Consider the following 22,098-nt stretch of genomic DNA (forward strand, 5'->3'; position numbering starts at 1 on the left):
GTAGAATATGGCTGTAGATCATTCATCATTATGTTGCTTCTAATTTTATAAACAAATTTGATTTGTTTTCTGATTTGGCTTATTTATGGATAGCTCCACGATTGCACAGAGATGAGTTTTGGAAGACTGACCTTCTAGTTGGTTGCCAGAACACCTGATCATCTCTTTTGTACTTTCACTCTTTATTAGACCTGTGTCCTACATATTTATTATATGGCTGATATCAATAAAAGGTTTTGCTAGGAATTGTGAGTATATGGACTAAAACTACCATTACCCCCAATCCTGGAGGTTCAGGAGGTACCACTGTGATGTGGGGTTAAAAAAAAAAAACACTGTATAGCAACTATAAGCTGGTGACACACGTAATTAGACCGACGTCTTACAGGTAGGATATTTCTTCATTTTTATGAATGGAACACATGTCGCGTTTAGTGTTTAAGTCTTGGGAGTAAACACAGTGACAGTCTATATCGTTCAGGTTTGACAGTGCTAGTTTGTTGTTTTTTTGTTTTTTGTTTTCTATGGTCACACATGCCATTTACTGTAATCCAGCTTTCTGAGCATATTCTACTTAATGTGGTAACACTTTGTAATTTAAAGTGCAAAAAATAAGTAATATTTATACTGTTCACACTTTGGTAATAACTACTGTATATCTTGACTTTTTGCATTAAACTTTTTTGTATCGTGGTTCCCAAGTCTTACCCCTAGGTGGCACTCTGAGATTACAAAGACTCCTTTCACTTTGTTTTAAAAATTCAGAACTTAAGAATACAGCTATCTGCAGTTCCACTATGTGTCTGTTGATGTCAATCTTGTAGTATTAAAATAACTTCTACAGCTATTGTGTTTCTTCAGAAAACAGTTTTTTTTTTTTTTTTTTTTTATGAAGGCAGTAATGAAGTTGGTTAAAAGGAAATATAACTGTTGGTTTTACAGGTATTGACTGGCAGGTTCGTCCTCCTTTGCCTGGATTGCCTGCAGTTGAGAAGTTTACTGGCAATAAAGAGTCTCGTTTTAACACATCTTTGTCAAATCTGCTTATTCTGAGAGGCAAAGATGTACAGTCGGCAGATCAAGGTAAATAACGTGGGCAGTCACAAACCGTTAAATGCGACATTTCCCAACTTGGTTATCAGTCCTGAGATCTCCAGTAGTATAACAGGATATCTGTGGGCCCAAAGCAGGAAATGGCATTCTACCTCCTTATACCCCAACCCCCACCAATAGACCAATAAATGACAGTCTACATTTATATTTTATAGGCTTGTTATTGTCATTTGTACAGAGTACTGTAAAATTCTTACATGCATGTGCTAATCAATATTCAACACTTTGCCACTCTCTGGCAGCATGATTAGTTAGTTTACCTGCCTTACCTCAAAACTTCTGTCTTCTTTACCTGAAAATGGCAGAACACAGTTTACAGCATTATCTACTACTGGACACACATACCCCTGGGATAATCTCCTTGGAACCCACTGGGGTAAAAATTCTATTTATCTTATGTAAAAGCCACCTTTTATAAGGTAATCTCTGCTGTCTTCACCTGAAATGGTTAGTTAAGTGACTTTATACATTATTGGCTTTTATAAGTGCAAAGTTGGCTGAAATAAATAATTTAGTAGTGACAATATGTTACATGAAAATGCTCTTGGGTACTTTTTATTTAAATTCACAAGTTAAAACAACCAAATTATCATCCAATTTGTTGAAATTAAGTGATGTGACTTACAAGCTTAAGCCATGAGAATTTGATTCAGTTGCACTTAGTTATTTTTTTTATGCCTAATATAATTGTTTTATTCTTCCTGCGATTGTGTTTTATTGAAGGAGCATTTGCAGATCCAGCTCTTTATACATCTTGGAGACCACCAGGTTCCAGCATCACTACTTGGAGAACACCAATAGCCTTTAACAGATATGAGAAGTTGGCCACTCTTGTCAGTAACAGCCAGCTGTTACTGAAGCCACTGGACAGCATAGTGGGAAGAGCATGGAACATGTTTGCTTCAAGGTAAGAGGGAGCCTGAAATTGAGAGGTTTAACTGAAAAATTTGGTGACCGGAGTTATGTGTGCATTAAATATTTACGGTATCTGTCCACTGCTGGCCTCGAATAAAAAACCTGAAACTACAGAGCAGTTTTGAACCGCATTAAGACTGCACAAAGTACTAAAATATTTTAATAAATCTACTATTCATCCATTCATTTAGGAAACTGCTTAATTCAGTCCAGGGTTAATGGTGACTGAGCAAGGCAAAAACAAGCCATGGACAGGGCGTCAGTCCATTGCAAGCCACACTGAAATGCCACTTTTTCCAAGCTATTAGACTGTCTGTCTGGCATATAAACATATAAACCAGACAAGAAACATTCTCATTGGAGGTTAGAAGGAGTGCCCCCGTGAGTGTTGTGATTGCACACAATCAGTATAACTCTGGACCTCCATCCATCCATCCATTTTCCAACCCGCTGAATCCGAACACAGGGTCACAGGGGTCTGCTGGAGCCAATCCCAGCCAACACAGGGCACAAGGCAGGAACCAATCCCGGGCAGGGTGCCAACCCACCGCAGGACACACACAAACACACCCACACACCAAGCACACACTAGGGCCAATTTAGAATCGCCAATCCACCTAACCTGCATGTCTTTGGACTGTGGGAGGAAACCGGAGCACCCGGAGGAAACCCACGCAGACACAGGGAGAACATGCAAACTCCACGCAGGGAGGACCCGGGAAGCGAACCCAGGTCCCCAGATCTCCCAACTGCGAGGCAGCAGCACTACCCACTGCGCCACCGTGCCACCCAACTCTGGACCTTTTTAATACAATTTTCTTTTTGCATCTGCGGTTTAGTTTTTCTTCCCAAAGCATGGCTTTTTGATCTCTGTACTGCACAAGTTTTGGGAAACTGAGATTCATGATTTGTCATGGGTGTTGCAAATCATCAAAATTAATTTACTATTTTTTTTTTTTTCTTTTTTAAAACCATCATAGGGTCTACTTAATGTATTGTATGTAGAGTATGTATTATTTTGGTAAGAGTGCTGTTTATTGAGAACGGGTATCCTTAAAAAAGCTAGATAATCTATGTTTTATACTTCATTAAACAGAATAACCTGCACATAAACATACTATTTATCATGACAAAATAGAAAAATACATATGACTAAGAGTTGCATCTCTGGCTTTCACAGCAAAAGACACATTTTTACTAGCAAGACTTTTGGTAAGTAACACTAATATTGGTTTTGACTGATTTAATAACAAAGTTTTTAAACTACCAAATTTCATAGAAAAGTTTGGAAATTCAGGTAGTAATAACAAGCGGAAAGATCTAACAAATGAAGCAAAGCAAGATATTGAATGTATTTATTTCACTATGACAGAAAATAGATTAATAAAAAAACATCGCATTCATTAAAGTAAGGCAGCAGTTTATGTAATTTTTTTGATGGGTTAGATTTTATAAGAAATGGTCACCAGTGATAAACACTGTACGGTATACTCGCGTGGTATCACATACCGGGAGACCCTTTATCATATGCCTGTTTACAATGTGGCACAGTGGCTGTCACATTTTAAATTCTTAACAATCAACTACTGTTAATAGATACCTGTACTAGTTTTATCCAAACTGGCAGAATCTCCAAGATGAATTGTCTGTGACATGGTTGAACCAAGTAGGTAAGAGAAATCCGAGCGAGTTTGATCTTATTTTTAGTAATGGATTTTTCTTAGTTGTATTTGAGTTTGGGGGACATGCTATGCCGCTGTCCCTTGGGCAGCATCCTGGGTAAGCAGTGCTGATTTGGGCATACTCCAGTCTCCATCTACAGTGCACTACAGATTATGCATTTCACCTAAGTAATACTTTAGAATGTGGTGCTGGTCACACTTTATTTTCTAAACCTTTGATTATTAACTGGTCAAAATGCACAGCAGGGTTGCTAAAGGCCAACTCTGCATTTTGTGTATGTGAGGCAGAGGACATTTATTGCCTTCAGTTGTTCTGCTCTTATTTATTTTAAATGTTGCAGTTTCCTTGTCAGTTACCAGTGTCCATTTGAATAAACCCCACCTTCACAAATGGTAAAATCAAACTTAAGGGTAAAACACCAATTTTTGTCTTGTTCAGTTTGGCCAAAGGACACTGAGGTATTTCTCTGTTGCCGCAGTAGTGTATCCAACTGGCTCAAAAGTCAAGTCGTTTGTAGCGATATCATAATTTATTAATATTTGGATTTAAATTATACTATTAAGACTTTTTTTTATTTCTACTTTTGTAAACGAAACCCCTTATAAGAAGGTTGGATTTTTATGCTTTGTGGGGAAGCTCATCTGCAATCTAAAAAATTGAGCTGCGTGTTGGGAATACACGTTCAAGAAAGTCTTAATAAAAAGGTTGCAAAATCACTGGACCAGTCCTGCAAGTAGCAGTCTTTTTTTCTTTTTGCTTTTTTGGAGAGGAGCTTCCTTATCTCCATCTGACCTGGCAGCCACTAGACCCTTTTTGCTAATATGGAAGTAGTAGGAAAGCAGCAGTGAAACAGGCAGTGCCAAAGCACACCACATTCATCCCTGCTGGGGATGGTAGGGTGCAAAATAAATTCATTCTTGTGCAGACATTTACTGGAGAGATTCCCTTTGAGACTTGTAATGTAAATGCTTCTGCTTCAGAGCAAATATTTTTTCCTGCTAGGCAGTATGGTTGATCTGTCTCAGAAGGCATTGTAAACTCTCTACCAAACCAAAACTATGAAGGGAAAAATGGAGCCCGTTTATACTACAGAAAGTTCTGAGGAGCTAAGTTTACAAACAGATGGTCTTTATTAAGAATCTGTTGATGCAACATGCTTATTAAATTGAGCATTTGTTTATATTGATTATTTGCTCTCCTTCTTGTCTATAACAATATACTAAATACAAGGTGAGTGTGTTTTGTGCACACAAATCAATAAATTCTGAGCTTCTGCAATAACAGCCTGAAAAATATTTTTTAAGCTCTGGTGGAGGACAACCTGCTTTTTGTACACCAAGGAAATAAGACACTCAAATAGCACAGGGAAGCAACTTGAGGTGGGCACAACACATAGCCGATTTACTGTATTTGTAGTGTATGTGCGGCTGGACGTTGGGCCCAGCTCCACGAGGGGGCAAAAGTGGGCACAGTCTCTTCAAATGATCTGCCCCCACACCTCAAACCTACCCAAAAGGAATTTTGAACATTTTCACTTGTGCCTAAAAAAATAGTTGTGCTTTGTCAGTTCAGATAACAGGATTAAGTGCTAACCCCTAATTTACCCCAAAATATTACGTACATGCTCATCTGTCCAGTTCACACTGACTCCATTCCATATACGTTAAACAATACAGCCGGAATAAAAATAGCAGCCTTTTTTCATTTTTGAACAATCCATTGTGGTAATTTCTCAGTGTTCTGGGGTAAAGTGCATTGTACTTTTGTTTTGAGTGTGCAGTGTTTCTTAAAGGATATCAGTTTCTTAATTACAGTACTATGTGTTACTTCACTGTTTACTGGGAATGACTGTGAATTAAATGTTTCACTTGAGGAGTTGGAACGGCTCCATTTCAACTAAAACATCAACAACCCCAACATTTCCCCGAGGCCTGCCCAGCTTGATGTCCGAAATGGCAACAACTATTTATATATACAGTGGTGGGGGTGGGTGGGGGGGGGGGGTATGGAGGGATTTGTTTTTAATACATTTGCAAAAATTACAAAGATCCTTGTTTTGGTTTGTCATTCTGGGTATTGAGTGTTTATTTGTTGAGGGATCAAATAATTAAAACTTTTTGCACAAGGCTGCAGTGCAGCAAAATGTGAAAAAAATGAAGTGGTCGGAGTACTTTTCAAAGGCACTGTGCGTATATAATAATATATATATATAATAGAGAGAGAGACACACATAATATGTAGAACACATGATGGGAAGTGGGAGTTGAAAGCAAGCAACACTGCCTGTTTATAATTTAGCACAGCAAGAAATGGTATTATCCTATAAAAGGCTTTCTTCCTAGTATACACATGAAACACATTAATGCATAAATGAGGCTGTCACTCACACAGTTAGGATCTGGCAGATTCAACGATATAGCACATCCTTTTATAGAAAAAGAGTTAGTATTACAACAGAGAAGTTGTATATGAATGTGTTTTATTACTAAGAATAATTGTTAGACTTGCTTCCAATGTTAAAATTAGTATTGGCCCCTTCAGCAGTGATCAGCACATCCATGTGGCTCCAATTCAATGAAGAAAGTCTGAATAAAATGTAATATCTTGTCACATGGCTGTATTAAGATTTTAACAAGAATGAGTCTGTCAGCCGTGAGGAATAAGGGAAGTTACAAACTGTTCTCCTGTTAATACAATTATATTGCATTGTTTAAAGTGTCCTCCTTATAAAACAAAATATGTAACTGGTTGCTTGGCAGGCTGCAGGCACTTGATGGGCCGATTGGTATTTCTCTTTGTGTGTGGAGTATTTTTTAATTTTTTTTGTCTTCAGATTATTAATATGCTTCAGAAGGATTTGCACTGGCGCACTATGGCAAGCACACAATTTGTGATTTGGGCTTTCTAGTTTTTGTACAGTAATACTATAGTGGGTCATGGTACTGGACAACAAACAAACAACCAAGCCATTGACTCCAGGATAACCTTTGCTTTTGTATATCCAGCTGAGATATCGTGACTACTTAGGAAATAGGTATGATGTAGTGAATTGTGTTTGCCGGAGTTTCTTAAATTCTAGTTTTTGTCCAGGATACTATGGGATTAGGATTGGTCAGTCAACATGGCTTTTAAATTAAAGTAAATAAGACCGCAAAGAATCTCGGCAGCTGGTTGCATCAGTAGAGTAGTGTGGATGGCGGTCAGGTCAGGGAGGGGAACATGCACTGACTGGTATGGAGTGTTGCCACACACACCGCATGACGAAACCGCTCGGGATCCTGGGTGCCAACCCCCCAAGCAGACATGCATTGCAGTCCCACCCTCTGGAAATGACTTTTTATCTACCACAGCCAGGTATTACATGGGCGTCCCCTTGGCCTGGTCCAGCCGCTTGGGTCCATCAACAATGAGGATCCTGCTAGCCAGATCACCCTTGGGTATATCACGCCACATGGCCGTAGTGCCGTAACTGACGCTCCCTCAAAATGCAGGAAAGACAGAGTTGCAGTGGCAGGGGCCAATAAAATGCCACAAAGTAGCTTTAAAAGCCTTGTAAAATGTAATTGTGATTGAACCATTACTCCTGCCTCATGTCACCATCCTGGTACAGGCCGTATTATGGGACCTCTCCCCTTCTTATTTGTAATAAATGTGTTCTCCTGTAGGAATAATTGTCACATCATTATCCAAGACTGCTGCACACAAGTGCTTCAAGTAAACCGACAAAAACAATCTGTCTGCCACCATTTTTTCTGGCTTACCTTCTACTCTAAACTGAATTGCCCATCATTGGTGGAAGCTTACAGAGGAACTTGAGGTTTTGTTTTCTTGCCGTCTCTCCCTTTGCTAGCTGGCCTAACCATTGTTTTGTGTAAAGAATCTGTAAAACCTTTATAGACACCTAACATGCTTGAAGAACTCTGTTAATGAAAGCCCACTGTGAATACAAAGGGCTCAATTTTCAAAAAGCTTTTGATAAGGAGCCCCATGGGAGGTTAGCAAGTGGAATAAAAGAAACGGGATTTGAAGGTGCTGTGTGCAAATTGGCTCAAACACATAAAGCTATAAGGGATATGGTCTGAGGAGCTTTTTCTGAATTAAGTAGTGTGTTAAAGGTGGTGTCCCTTAGGGATCAGTGCTGGAACAACTTCTTTGTGTACATTTATATAAAATTATCTCAATGAAAATGTCAACCCTTTTTCCCCTTAACAAACTGGTTAAGTTTACCAGTAACTTGAAAAGACTTAGAATCAGGGGGAAAAAAAAACGTTTTGATGGACAAGGAGAGAATTCAGACCTGTCAAATTTGTGGAAGGTGAATTCTAATGTAAATAAAGTTTTATACTTATAATCAAGTAGATATACTTGCTTGTGCAGGGGGTTTTGAAATCTTTGAGAAGGATAATTAAGTCATAGTGGATTCTTCACCATCCACATCCAGAAGCAGTAAGAATGTTGAAAGGCCACATTGCACAGTGTGATGATATCATATTAAGAGAATATTCTTAAAATGTACAAAGCACATATTGGGTAGGGCAGCACGGTGGCGCAGTGGTAGCGCTGCTGCCTCGCAGTAAGGAGACCCGAGTTCGCTTCGCAGGTCCTCCTTGCGTGGAGTTTGCATGTTCTTCCCATGTCTGCATGGGTTTCCTCCGGGTACTCCGGTTTCCTCCCACAGTCCAAAGACATGGTGCATTGGCGATCCTAAACTGTCCCTAGTGTGTGTGTGTGTGCGCCCTGCGGTGTGCTGGCGCTCTGCCTGGGATTTGTTCCTGCCTTGTGCCCTGTGTTGGCTGGGATTGGCTCCAGCACACCCCGTGACCCTGTGTCAAGATATAGCAAGTTGGACAATGACTGACATATTGGATGCCATCTTTAATATTATGTTCAGCATAGTTGCCACACTAAAGAAGAGCAGCTAGGCCGACTTCTGAACAGTAAGGCTGGCGGTCCTATGAGCAAAGATTGAAGGAGCTGAACCTTTTTCAGTTAAGATTAAGAGGAGATATGACTGAAGCGTTGAAAATTATGAAGGGAATTAATGCAGTGGATCCAGGCTGTTAGTTTAAAATGAGAATGAAGTCAAGAACAACATTGATGATGGTTAAGAATATAGCTTTAGACAAACATTAGAATGTTTTCCATTGCACAGAGAGAACTTACTACTTATCAAGTAGTATACTGATAGTACTTTGTGGATTATTAAATCTCCGATATTTTGTCAATGTGGATTAAGAAATTATGGTGGACTCTATGGTCTATTCTTGTCAAAATTGTCGTAATGAGGCATGGCAGAGCTACTAGCACCTGCCCAAAAAATTATTATCAAGAATTTATGACCAAAGAATTAATGAACAATTTTATACATGAAGTGACAAAGTGAAATTATAGAAATATGTTCTATAATTTTATAGTATTTTATGCAGAATGTGATGGATGTGCTCCATGATCCACACAGAAATACTGCAACTTGTTAGTGGTGTTGTGTGCTTGGTGTCCTGTGTGTCGTTGCTTGGCTTATTTTTGATAGCTCGACTAAGCTGTTATTTGGCACAAATTTTAGAAATCTCTATCCATATTCCATAAGCATTTTTATTATCACTTTGTTGTTATTGTTGCTTACATGCATGGTAATATGTTTTAGTGTCCGGGGCAAAAAAAAAAGACAGAGCCATCAGTGCAACTAAAATTCTTACATCTTGTATGTGTTTGTTTATTTTATGTTGTAATGCACTTTTATTCATATACTGCATAACTATACAGTGGAACAAAGGCCTTGAATTTTAGCATGGGATTGCGTGTAAGTTTTGTTTCTTTTGAAATTCCACACAGTTTAAGTTAATGAAGGGGGTGGGGGGGGGGTTTGCCACTGGTCTTTCAATATCAAGATGAAGGCTTACTATTACCGACAGTTCTATCCAACTATAGCGCAAGACCCACTATAAGCATCCATGATTTGTGCATACTTTGAGAACATGACAGGCCAAGACTGCTGACCTTTTTAACTTTTAGCGTCTCATGGTTAGTTAGCGACATAATGATTTTAAACTCCTTCCTTCAGCCTGATTTGACAGATGGATTACTGGTGAATAAGATATTCTATAGAAGAAGCACAATTATCTAAAGTAATGTGGGCCGATGTTACAAACAAAAACTTTGATAACACGAATGGCCGCAGCCATTTCGGATTAAAAATTATGGATATAAAAGATTTTGGTAATCTATTGGTACAGTATCAATTTTAAGCCTCCTTTGATACATAAGTGAGTTTAAGTTTTGTCACTTCTTTGCTTCAGTATTCCACAGTAACTTTAGCATCAAAATGTCGGCAGGTGGTGTAGTGTCTTCCTGCTGCTCAACATACAGAGGTGCTGTTTAGATGGCAATTAGACAATCTGTATGAGAAATCTTCTGTGCAGTCCTCGTCGTTGTATAAACACAAAAATCCTAAGCGAACAAAACAGCAGAGCCTGTGTACATGGTCAGTGCTGGCAACACACTGACAATAGCTGAGGCAGCGGTGGGTGAGTCACGGCCACAGTCACCAGCACCTCGACCACTCGCTCAGTACAGTCAAGGTTAACAGTATAGTGTTTACACGGTTGGTACAGAATTCTTAGCCAAACTTATATATACGAATTATAACAAAAGTAGTGTATTACACATGCAGGGTCGCCACAGATGATGTGGAACCTCGGTTAATTGGGGTCCTACTGTATGTATAAAGAGACCTGATAAGTGTCTTCAGATTCCAGGTCCTGTGTTGCAAGTAAGAATCGAGACAAGTTTCAAACCAACTGGCTATTTTTGTACCTGTGGCAAACTTCTGTGTATGTTGTATTTATTCCAAGATTTCTTTGTTAGTTTTTCAGTACTACTGCGCTAGCCTCACAATCAAGTGGGCTCAGGTCATAATGTTGTTCTGAAGTGGAAGCAAAAGGTAGCCTGAACTGTGCTTTCTCCTATGGCTGCGTGTGCAGTCAGGAGCGGGGCATATAGGGCAGTTGTGAAGCTCAGCAGATATCATTTGGGGGCCTGGCACACTTCATAGAGAGCAAGTGACATGACAGGACAGAGGTTAAATACAAGAGCATCGGTATAGCTAATGACATGGAAAATGGATGACATCATAAGCAAATGGCAGAGGATGCTTTGAGTCATTCAGTGAGGTCATTACAATGCTCTACGTAATGCATTAGCAGCATCTTCACATCACAGACATGTAGGGTAGGCAGGTTACCTAAATTATTACTACAAGTGAATTTGTGAGCAGTACAGTTATGGGCCAACTCTTCCAGACTACATCACTACAGCAAAAATATGATGAGAGTGGCAGCACATACATGGAGGGTACACGATGGAGACACACTCTTCAATTGTGAGGACTTCAGGCCATTGTTTCTAGGGCTTGCCAACAGGCATAAGTAATAGAAAATGTCTGATCACTGAAAATGGAACAGAGACAGTATTCTATAATAATGGATGGGAAGGCTGAGGCCATTTGTCATTAATTATTAGTCAGCTAATTCTTCCTGAATGTTTTCATACAAAAGCAAAAGTAAAGCTCATGATAGCCTATGTTGACAAAAATGTCTTGAGACAAAGGCAGGTTTAAGTAGTCATTAATAAATGACTGATACAGTGAGAACATCCATCCATCCTCTTCCGCTTATCCGAAGTCGGGTCGCGGGGGCAGCAGCTTGAGCAGAGATGCCCAGACTTCCCTCTCCCTGGCCACTTCTTCTAGCTCTTCCGGGAGAATCCCGAGGCGTTCCCAGACCAGCCGGGAGACATAGTCCCTCCAGCGTGTCCTGGGTCTTCCCCGGGGCCTCCTCCCGGTTAGATGTGCCTGGAACACCTCACCAGGGAGGCATCCTGATCAGATGCCCGAGCCACCTCATCTGACTCCTGTCGATGCGGAGGAGCAGTGGCTCTACTCTGAGCCCCTCCCGGATGACTGAGCTTCTCACCCTATCTTTAAGGGAGAGCCCAGACACCCTGCGGAGGAAACTCATTTCAGCCGCTTGTATTCGCAATCTCGTTCTTACGGTCACTACCCATAGCTCGTGACCATAGGTGAGGGTAGGAACATAGATCGACTGGTAAATTGAGAGGTTTGCCTTACGGCTCAGCTCCTTTTTCACCACGACAGACCAATGCAGAGCCCGCATCACTGCGGACGGCGCACCGATCCGCCTGTCGATCTCGCGCCCCATTCTTCCCTCACTTGTGAACAAGACCCCGAGATACTTGAACTCCTCCACTTGAGGCAGGATCTCACTCCCAACCCTTAGAGGGCACTCCACCCTTTTCCGGCTGAGGACCATGGTCTCGGATTTGGAGGTGCTGATTCCCATCCCAGCCGCTTCACACTCAGCTGCGAACCGATCCAGAGAGAGCTGAAGATCACGGCCTGATGAAGTAAACAGGACAACATCATCTGCAAAAAGCAGTGACCCAATCCTGAGTCCACCAAACTGGATCCCCTCAACACCCTGGCTGCGCCTAGAAATTCTGTCCATAAAAGTTATGAACAGAATCGGTGACAAAGGGCAGCCCTGGCGGAGTCCAACTCTCACTGGAAATGGGTTCGACTTACTGCCGGCAATGCGGACCAAGCTCTGGCACCGGTTGTACACGGACTGAACAGCCCTTATCAGGGGGTCCGGTACCCCATACTCCCGGAGCACCCCCCCCACAGGATTCCCCGAGGGACACGGTTGAACACCTTTTCCAAGTCCCCAAAACACATGTAGGCTGGTTGGGCGAACTCCCATGCACCCTCCAGGACTAAGGGTGTAGAGCTGGTCCACTGTTCCACGACCAGGACGAAAACCACACTGTTTCTCCTGAATCCGAGGTTCAACTATCCAACGGACCCTCCTCTCCAGGACCCCCGAATAGACTTTTCCATGGAGGCTGAGGAGTGTGATCTCTCTGTAGTTGGAACACACCCTCTGGTCCCCTTTCTTAAAGAGGGGGACCACAACCCCGGTCTGCCAATCCAGAGGCACTGTCCCTGATGTCCATGCGATGCTGCAGAGACATGTCAATCAAGACAGTCCTACAACATCCAGAACCTTGAGGAACTCCGGGCGTATCTCATCCACCCCCGGGGCCCTGCCACCAAGGAGTTTTTTGACCACCTCGGTGACCTCAGTCCCAGAGATGGGGGAGCCCACCTCCGTGTGCAGTGTGAGTTGGGTGGTGGCCGAAGGCGAGGACCTTGGTGGTCCGATCCTCGGCTACAGAAGCTGGCTCTACAGTGAAAACAAGGTAAATAACAGGTCAACTTTAATACACTGTCACGTTTATCTTAACATGTGCATGCATCTATGATGATCATATCATTTTTTTCTGAAATCCCCCTGCCTATAAAGTCCCCTAATTAATTGGTCCGTAGAGGGGGAAATCCACATCCAGTCAAAAATGAAATTTAAACCCTGGAATAGCAGAAGTTTGTACTGCCCAAAGAGCAAGCTGCACTGCAAACATTAGACAAGAAAGCCTTAAATGGGAGTTGTTTTGCTTTTATTTAGCAAAAAAATCTGCCAGTAGGGTAAGCAAAATTTACTTGGAAGATTCCCTAAAGTAAGCTAAATAATCATAAATTCAAATTTTTTAATAAGTCAATAATTCTTACAATAAGGGAAACAAGATTTAATGTCCTGATCTAAAATCCTTTCACTTGCTTAGATTTCCATTTTTGCAGTGTAGAAAATGGAATACAGCAGAAGATGTCTTCATAATACTCTTAAGACCTGCTTAATGATTACATTTGGTATTTTTCAACTCAAAATTATTTCTGAATGAAATACCTAAATGTCCTTTGCTTCTAATTGGAAATAGTAAGCTTTAAGGTTTTTGTTTTTATGTTTGGACTGGTGCTCCTTTGACCGTATTTTAAACTGCAAGAACAGAAATGGTATGTTTTATAATTAAAAACACAAAAAATCTACACGTAAGCCTGCAATCTCTGTTGGCAAATGAATACATACCTGCTTGTGAAAAAAGAAACCCTTCAAATTAAAAACTATCAGACATATCCTTTATTCCAGTTTAGGGTAATGAGAAGGTCATTGAACTGTTTGTTTTTTGATTTTTAAAACAATTCAACAACACATCTTTAATGTATTGAACAATATGTCATTGCTTCCCTGAGTATCCCACCCAAACTGAAGGGCACAGGGACGTCTCACTCACTTGTATTCAGCACGTCCACATCGGTGGAAAGGCCCCTGCCTGCTCAGCCTGTGGACCAGGGGACACGTATCACGGCCATTTCTTTGTGATGTAGACAGACTATAAGGACTTGAGTTAAAACTGTCACTGTGCCAAAAAACTGGACACGGATTCTTCCATATTATTTGAAAGAATGCACAATGCTACAGAGATGTCAAAAAAGAAACGACAAAACCATTAAGGCCAGCATAGCCCCCCCCCCCCCCCATACCAGTAAAATTTAATGATTAATGCTCAGCTGCCCTCCACAGTTCAGTCACCAAGGCACAAAGTAATCTGCCCCTTGTGGCTCTAGCAGGTCCAGTTAAAGCTCTCTTGGCACTTGGTGGGGGTCTTTAGTGGCACAGGGACAATGCTATAGGTGGTCCTTCGTTTAGTCTACAGCTGAATGTCCCAGTAAATCACTTCATGTATGCAGTGTGGGCTTCCACATTCTGGAAAGTGTGAGGGGTTGCTTTAAGAAATGTTGTATTTACTTTAATGACTGAGGCGAGGACACCTCCGCGCCCTTATTACTGGCTTCTGTTGACATTTGTCTTCGGCTCCTTGCCCTTTGGCATGGAACAGTCAGTAGCTCTCCAGTCGGAAGTGGGTGCATGGTACTGATAAAAAAAAAAAAAGGTAATTCAAGGAACCTGGCATGCTTTTTTATTTTTTATTGTCAGCTTTTGCATTTCTGTAGTGTCTATTACAGCGATCGCTGTCTTTACTGAGATCTCCACATTTCCTGCAGCTCAGCTTCATTAAAAGTCAGACATATTAAAGGTAACATGTTGGTTTATTTTTTTGATTTTTCAGAGCCTATGTTCACCAGTATATAAAGTATGGCATTTCAGAAGGGGACTTCCTGGACAGCTTCACTGCCTTGGAGCAGGTCATCTCCAGCTATTCAAACCTGTGATCAAGTTACATGTCACTGAGGATCAGTCAGTGAGTGTGCAGCCTGATATGGGAACCTCTGGTTTTTAATCTCTAGATTCTTTTTTTGACTGATAACAACCTAAAGCTGGAGTAATACTTAGACTCGGGCCTTATTTGATACAACATGGTAAGCAGTTCGGCAATGCAGGAGCTCATCTTCTGTTCAGCTCAGAGGTGTTGAATGCCGATGCTGGTCAAGGGTTTCAAATGTGCTGCCTGTTAATGGGAACTTTGATTAGCTGGGAAAAATAAGGTACATTAATGAAATTTATTTCATCAAGCATCCCACCACAACCAGTTCTAAAGTATCTTGCCTCATTTAGATGAGACAATAAAAGCTGTTCATCAAAGATGGATTTCCAGTTTAGGAGCTTGTCATCTCCAAAATGATGTATGAAATGATACAGAAGCAAAGCAATAGGTGATGCCATAATATCAAATCAGTTACAAAAGAAAAAACTACACATTTCTTCCCATTTTATAGTTTCTTTATACTTTGTGAAGGCAGGCAGTGGTATGGTGGTTAAGGCTTTGGACTTCAGACCCTGAAGTTGTGGGTTCGAATCCTACCACTGACACTGTGTGACCCTGAGCAAGTCACTGGACCTGCCGGTGCTTCAATTGGAGAAAACAAAATGGGATATAACCAATTGTATCTCAAACATTGTAAGTCACTTTAGATAGAAGCGCTGGCCAAATAAATAATTGTAAATGTTACGAAAATGACCTTTCAAAGATCATTGAAAAGGCAGCGTCAGTTTAATGTCCAAACCTCATGACAGAATCTTAATAATAGTGTAAGGCAGGGGGAGAGGCAGCCATTTTAGTTTCACAGGAATACACCATTTACACAGACCACTCTCTATTCTACACAACATGAGACTGGACTGAAGGAAAATCTCACACTGAATGTCACTGTTGCTAACCGTCTTGCACCTTTGAACTGGGAAAGTGAGCTAGGAAGAGGACGAGAGACTCTTTAGTCCATTTCTTTGGCCATTCCATGGTCTGTTCAGTGCTCTGCAGATGTGGTAACTTGCATCTGCCTTTCTTACTGAGTTCAAACAGAGGCCTGTTCAGTGTGATTAGCTTATTATTTTGTAACACATACAAAGTAATCAGAACACTGACCTTCACAGCAAGACCCCCTTATCTCAAAGGCATAACGCTCAAGTAGCAAAGACCTTCCTTGCACTCTTGTGCAAACGTAGGAACAGGCCCAGGACTGGTGGCACTCTTTTTAGATGTAAGATTTTCAAAGGGAGCAGCAACTTTAAAAGATATTACTCCATAAACAAGCCAATTTTTAAGCTAATAACGTGTTTATTTTAAAACAACTGTTTCAAAATAAATATTAATTTGGAAAAGGCAAAGAAATGACAAAGAAAACTATCAATTTTAATAAATTGAAAAATGTCATTAAATGGTTCAATATGCCACTTACTACTGTTAGGATAATCAAGAAGCTCAGACCTTCCAGGCTAAGTTCGTACCCCACAACTCTCTTTACTCCACGCTGATGTGGCGACGCTCACACTGCACTTCACAAATTGCAAAATCTTTCTCCCAGACAAAGAGCATCTGATCCCAGAACTCCATTGTCTTCTAAAAACACACAAGTGACTTTGCTAAAAGTCATCATAAAGTCATTCAAGCTCTTGCCAGAGTTCCAGCAGCTTCTGCAGCACTTCTTAGCTCCACACAGGCTGTCGGAAGGTTTGACAACATTTTATAGTTGTACCTGCCTTGTCCCCCTGGCTGTTGCTTATGCCTGACCTCACAATTAATAATCGTATATCCACTCGCACATTAAGATTTTGTGCCAGTAGATTCAAACTTGCTTGAAATGTTTGGGCCATTGACCGTAACTGAAGATGGGTCAGAAGAGTCACTTAAACACTGGTGTTTTGCTGTAAGCAAATCTGAACTAAAATCTTGTAGTGTGAACTGAAAATGGCAATGGAAAGAAAAAAAAAATCTAAAACTGAGTCTACACAGAATCCACGTTTGCTCTGCTGGCTGATCATCCAGCCCCTCACTGGACGTTGTAACAGCACACCCTGCCACAGGCAAATGTAAGTGACTGGCAGAATGCAGTTAGGCCTTGACATGAGATCCAACTCCAGTTCCAAAAGGGATGACCAGAGCATAAAGTCATTGACATCTGACACCACCACCAGATGCAGGAGCTGAAGCAACACTTCACAGGATTCCTAACATCTCAGTCATAATCACTTTCTCTCTGTGCCCCTGTGCTGTTTTTGAAGAACTTACTTCACAGGGAAGATGGCAGTGGCAGTCTATCCCCTTGTGACCATCACAGATGGTGGCAGCAGTGGGATGAGCTGTGGTGGTGAAGAATGAAGAGCAGAACAGGATTCAGCAAGTGGGTTTGGTGCCAGACTGATTTTAAAGAACCCAGAGACTCAAACCTAATAGACATTTTGGAATTCTGAACTTTTAATGGACTATTTATTACTGATTTTTATTGTCTTTTGAAGTGCTTATTCTTTTAATGTCCTTATTTTAGAAAGGGGGGGGGGGGGCTTGGGTTTGGTTTTAGTGCTTTTATTGATTTTGTGTGGTGATAGGGCCACGCCACAGACCTGGCTCACTGGTTGCACTGTTTAGGAGGAGTGTGGAGCGTGCCCATGCAACAGGTGGCCTTGTGGTGGGTGGGGTGTGATAAGTGGTCTGTGGCGCTGTGTAGATTTTACGTAAATAATCGAGATCTGAGCGTGTGCGGGCTCAGAACTGGGTGCAGGTGTGTGCATGATAGCGCTGGTCTGGGGTTGAGGGTAGTGCTTGACTGATCACACACACGTGACTGCGAGGGGATCAGTTAGGTGCCACCTTCATGCCATGGAGGGTCACATCTGCGCCAGATCAAGGCAATGTAAGGGGAGCCTGCACAGCTGAGATGGATAGACGGAAAGAAAGGAAATAGATGAGAAGGAAAAGGGAGGTTAAAGATAGAAGAATGAAGGCACGATTGGGAGACACCAGCATGTGAGGGGAAGGAGGCAGGCAGCCAGGAGGAGAGAGCCCCTTGGAGGAGCATAGGGCCGACACTCGGGGGCTGAAGAGGGTCACTCTGCCTGAGTGTCTTTAGGAAGCTGGAGTGACCCGTTGCTGAGGAGGGGCGGTGGAAGTGAGAGAATGGTGGCTCAGTGCAGCGTCCTACCAAGGCCATAGCTAGCAGCAGGGCCCCGAGCCTGGAATTAAAGGGTTGGCTGTGCCTGTCGGTTGGGCATCTCCTCTGCTGCAGGATCTCGTGTGGGGTAAGCAGAAGAGATTTTGGTTTTAAAAAAGATGCACCTGGAACTTTTAGTTTTTAGATTTGATTCCTGCCTTGGAATTTTAATCTGTTTTTCATATTTATTTCTTGGATATTTTAACCTCCACATTTTCACTATTTTTAATGGATTATTTTATTGAAGATTTGAATCACTGCACTGTTTTTCTTTTGAGATTTTAATAAAAGCACTTGAACAGTTTTTTTTACCCCTTTCAACTATCAATGATTCAGCCAACCTGGTCTGTCACACCTCTCTAAAATGTAACCTTTTTGGTCTTTGAGGGGAGAGATTTGTGATCCCAAATTATTTAGGAATTGGAGCATAGCAAGCGAGATGTGTTTTCTTGCCCTGTAATCACCGAGATGCTAATCCTTTGTGAGGACAAATCTACCTGAGCATCTTTATTATACCTGATAACATGAACGTTGTAGGCGAGTAACTGTCCTTGTAAAGGTAAGCTAGGATAGTCCAGACAAGAATAATGGAATGTACTCCTGTGGCCGAGACTCCAGGTCAGAGGCTAGAGAAGGGTCTGCACACTTTAAAGCAGACAGATAGTCCGTATAAAGCGTCTTCAATACTTGGATAACACAGCTGCATGCCTTAGAACAATATTGGCTTACAGTTAGAGAAACCTTGTGAGTCCAAGGTGCTAAAAGGTTATTAAATGATACAGTCTCCACTTCATTCATTTTCTTTACAATGAAGATTCTACTTTATGAAGGCTTCCATTGCAGCCCAAGCCCCTCAGACCTACAGTTGGGCCAGGCCCCCTTTTCTCATGCTGGCACGTCCTTTTAGTGGTTACCATTCAATATGAGGCCTCCAAGGTGGGTGACGTAGCTTTGATGATAAACTCCCTTCACTTGTACTTAATACAGCACAGGCGCTACACAAAACAACAGTTGTCAAGGGAGGGTCCAGCTCAAGTCAAACACATAATACAAGAAAATACACCATCCAATTATATTTGTTTTAAAACTTTAGTTCTTTTTTCAATTTTCACTTATCATTAAAAGATTGTGAAAAAAGGCTATTATACACAGAATCAAAAGAATGAGGGGAAAATGGTGACCGTCTGGTTATCTCTTTTGTGTGAGACTCCAGTTACCTTCTGTACATCAAGTTACCTCTCGATGGCGTATTCTAATGAACCTCGGTGCCTTGCTGACTGAAGGACCAAACGAAGACTATACCAGTGCCTACTCAGGATGACAAGAAATAAGTTAAGAGTATCCCATTTACAGGAAGATACCAATATCTTCTATGAATTTATGTTTAGCCAGACATTTTAACATAACTTAGAATGCACCAGTCCAGTGCGTAACCCCCATTTAGCACTTGCAATGGCTAACTGGGTGCCAGGTGTCCTCCCCACTCTTTGGAGAGTTGATTGATTGAACGGGTTTAGGAGAGGCTGGAGATGTTCAGGATCTTAAAGTGATAGCAGCTCCTGTGGTAAAATGCGTGTCAGTGCGTCTTTATGCTTACATATTCAGTATATTCCTGTAGTTATGGTCCTGGCGTAACACCAGGCCAGTCATTGTTTAGTTTGAATTGCATGTCTTTGGAAAACAACAGAGGAGAACCCACAGAAGCAGAGGTCGGTCAGGACTTGGACCTGTGACTCTGATGGTGTAAGGCAGTGCCACTGTGCTGCTGCTTCGTGTCCTTTCAGTAAACAGGTTTATTGGCATTCTGCTTCAATGGACAGTCCCCTCACTCCACGAGGACACAGTTAAACTTGTTCCGGGCAGATTTTGCACAAATGTTAGAAAGTTTTTCTTCACACAAAGGGCCATAGACTGATGGGATAAATGATCAAGTAGTGTGGTAGGTAGGACTTTAGAGTCCTTCAGATCTCAGCTTGATGTTATTCTGGTGAATGTCCATGGATTGGACCGGTGAGCTTGTTTGGCTGAATGGCCTGTCCAACACTTTGGGTCACTCCAGTTTTGTTACTGGGGAGCCTTGGGAGTATTGCTGGATCCCCTCCACGTTACGCGGCACCTGTTATTCATATACTACTTTGTATTTTTTCACACTAAAGTCCTGGCAAGCAGGTTTAGTGTAGCGCTGGTACATTATTTACGTGACAAAGCTGACTTGGGCCCTCGCCATTGTCAGTCCTGCCCCCCACCACCTCCCCAGTGGCACTTCCTCGTGCTGCTCCTGCCCTTTGCCCACCTGTGACAGCAGGAACTCCCAGCGTGGAGCTGAGTCACTCGGAGGGTCCTGACCCCCGTGCAGGTACAGTTACTAGGACACAAAGTGCACATTTTCGCTTCCTGCTCAGATTTCACTGAAACTCCACCCCATGATTTGTTCTCCCTTCACTTTAAGCCAGGCAGTCTGCTGGGGAGAGGTGTCTACACGTCACAAAGCAGCACAGTTAGTAATGAAAATTAGGCAATGGGACACAAACGGAAACGTTTAGGTGGATTGTGAAAGAACAGGATTTTCATTCATGAGGCCGTAATGCAAATCCTCCTTAAATTTGTTTAGGCAGTGACGTCCACTGGAACACATTAGTCTCACCTATTTGCTTTGAATACAATGGTGAGTGTACCACAGATGGAGGGAAAAAAAAAAACCAAAAAAAACATAAAAACTTGGCATGGCATCATAAATAACCACCCCCACAAGAGCAGGCACACCTGCACGCCGAGGCAGCGAGTGTTCAGTTACAGTCCTCCACACCTTCAGAAACTGGTCAGGTCAGTTTGGGCGTCTTAATCATTCCCAACACTGTGCCCCCTCGCCTTGGGAGTGCAAATTCTGTTTTAACGTTTCAACAACAGACCACACTGCCTAGGCAAAATCCCGGAATCCCCTGCTCACTCCGGCCCCCCAGGACCCATGACATTGTCATAATGAGGCTAAGTGGAAAGCAGACGTACAAGTCAGCCTTTTATCCCCTTAGCTCTCTACAGCGTTTGGACACACTTGGTGAGGGCACACCTTAAAGTCTGGAGGACATTTGTACGTCAATGGAAATTAAACACATCTTCATACACATTCCTCACAAGCTACGGGTTCCCGGCCCCTCAGGTTTGCCTAAAGGATTTTTTTTTGTTTTGTTTTTCAGTATGACGCAACTCAGTTTTAGGATAGAAGGCCCACTGCCCAAACATAACTAGGGTATGAAAGAGGGGGACTTATAAACCATTTAAATTATTAAATTAAAATTAAACTAAGCTGGCCTGTGTTTTCTGTTAAATAAAAAGGAGTCGTGTTTTAAACATTGTTTGTTCTGTGGGTGAGTGATGTTTTTTGAGATATATATGTGTTTGACCTTCTGTAAATTTTTCATTTCCCCTTGGGGACAAATCATCTTATGTGTCTATCATGGTGCCTATTAGTCAGAATGTCACTGTGCTCTGTACGATTACTACTGTGGTGTTACTCCAGAGACAACTTATAAAAAATGTACATTATAAAAATATCGTAAATACATCTCCTGTACAAAAATGTAGCATGTATAAAAGTGAACATTTTCCAATGTGCTAACACACTGAATAACCATCCTATTTACTCCATTGTATAACAACTGGCTGCTTCACGTGACGCACTGAGTAAGTCCCAGCTAGTGAGGACGCTGAAAACAAATTGGCAGCAAAGTCAACAAAAGGCAAAACAAGTACAACAAAGGCAGACATTCATCTTATTTCATGTGTCCAGGTTCAGATTTAAAGAACAGAACGTTTCACAATTGAATTTGCCTTTCACCTCCATGACATTCCCAATTGTTATAAAAAAGGAAATAAATGGAGTGATGAGGGCCTTCTGAAAGGCTTTTGCCAAGAAATATTTGCATGTGTGCCGAAGTACGGTATGTTAACTCGCCCAACAGTACTAAACCATCCAAGATTCCAACGCCAAGACAGAATACGGAGCGCTGTGGTGGGCCATCATGTTAGATGGG

General features: G+C 41.8%; 1 protein-coding gene across 1 annotated transcript in view; it reads left to right on the forward strand.

The window, feature by feature from the left end:
* The window catches only part of tubd1 (tubulin, delta 1), a 34,289-nt gene extending 15,805 nt beyond the window's left edge, over window positions 1–18,484 (forward strand). The window contains 3 exon segments of the mRNA XM_028806789.2: window positions 943–1,083; window positions 1,837–2,020; window positions 14,752–18,484. Of these exon segments, the coding sequence (XP_028662622.2) occupies window positions 943–1,083; window positions 1,837–2,020; window positions 14,752–14,854 (428 nt within the window). The 3' untranslated portion in view covers window positions 14,855–18,484.
* The last annotated feature ends 3,614 nt before the right edge of the window (window positions 18,485–22,098 follow it).

The sequence above is a fragment of the Erpetoichthys calabaricus genome, chromosome 8 (assembly GCF_900747795.2).
Source record: "Erpetoichthys calabaricus chromosome 8, fErpCal1.3, whole genome shotgun sequence".
In the NCBI taxonomy this organism is placed as follows: domain Eukaryota; kingdom Metazoa; phylum Chordata; class Cladistia; order Polypteriformes; family Polypteridae; genus Erpetoichthys; species Erpetoichthys calabaricus.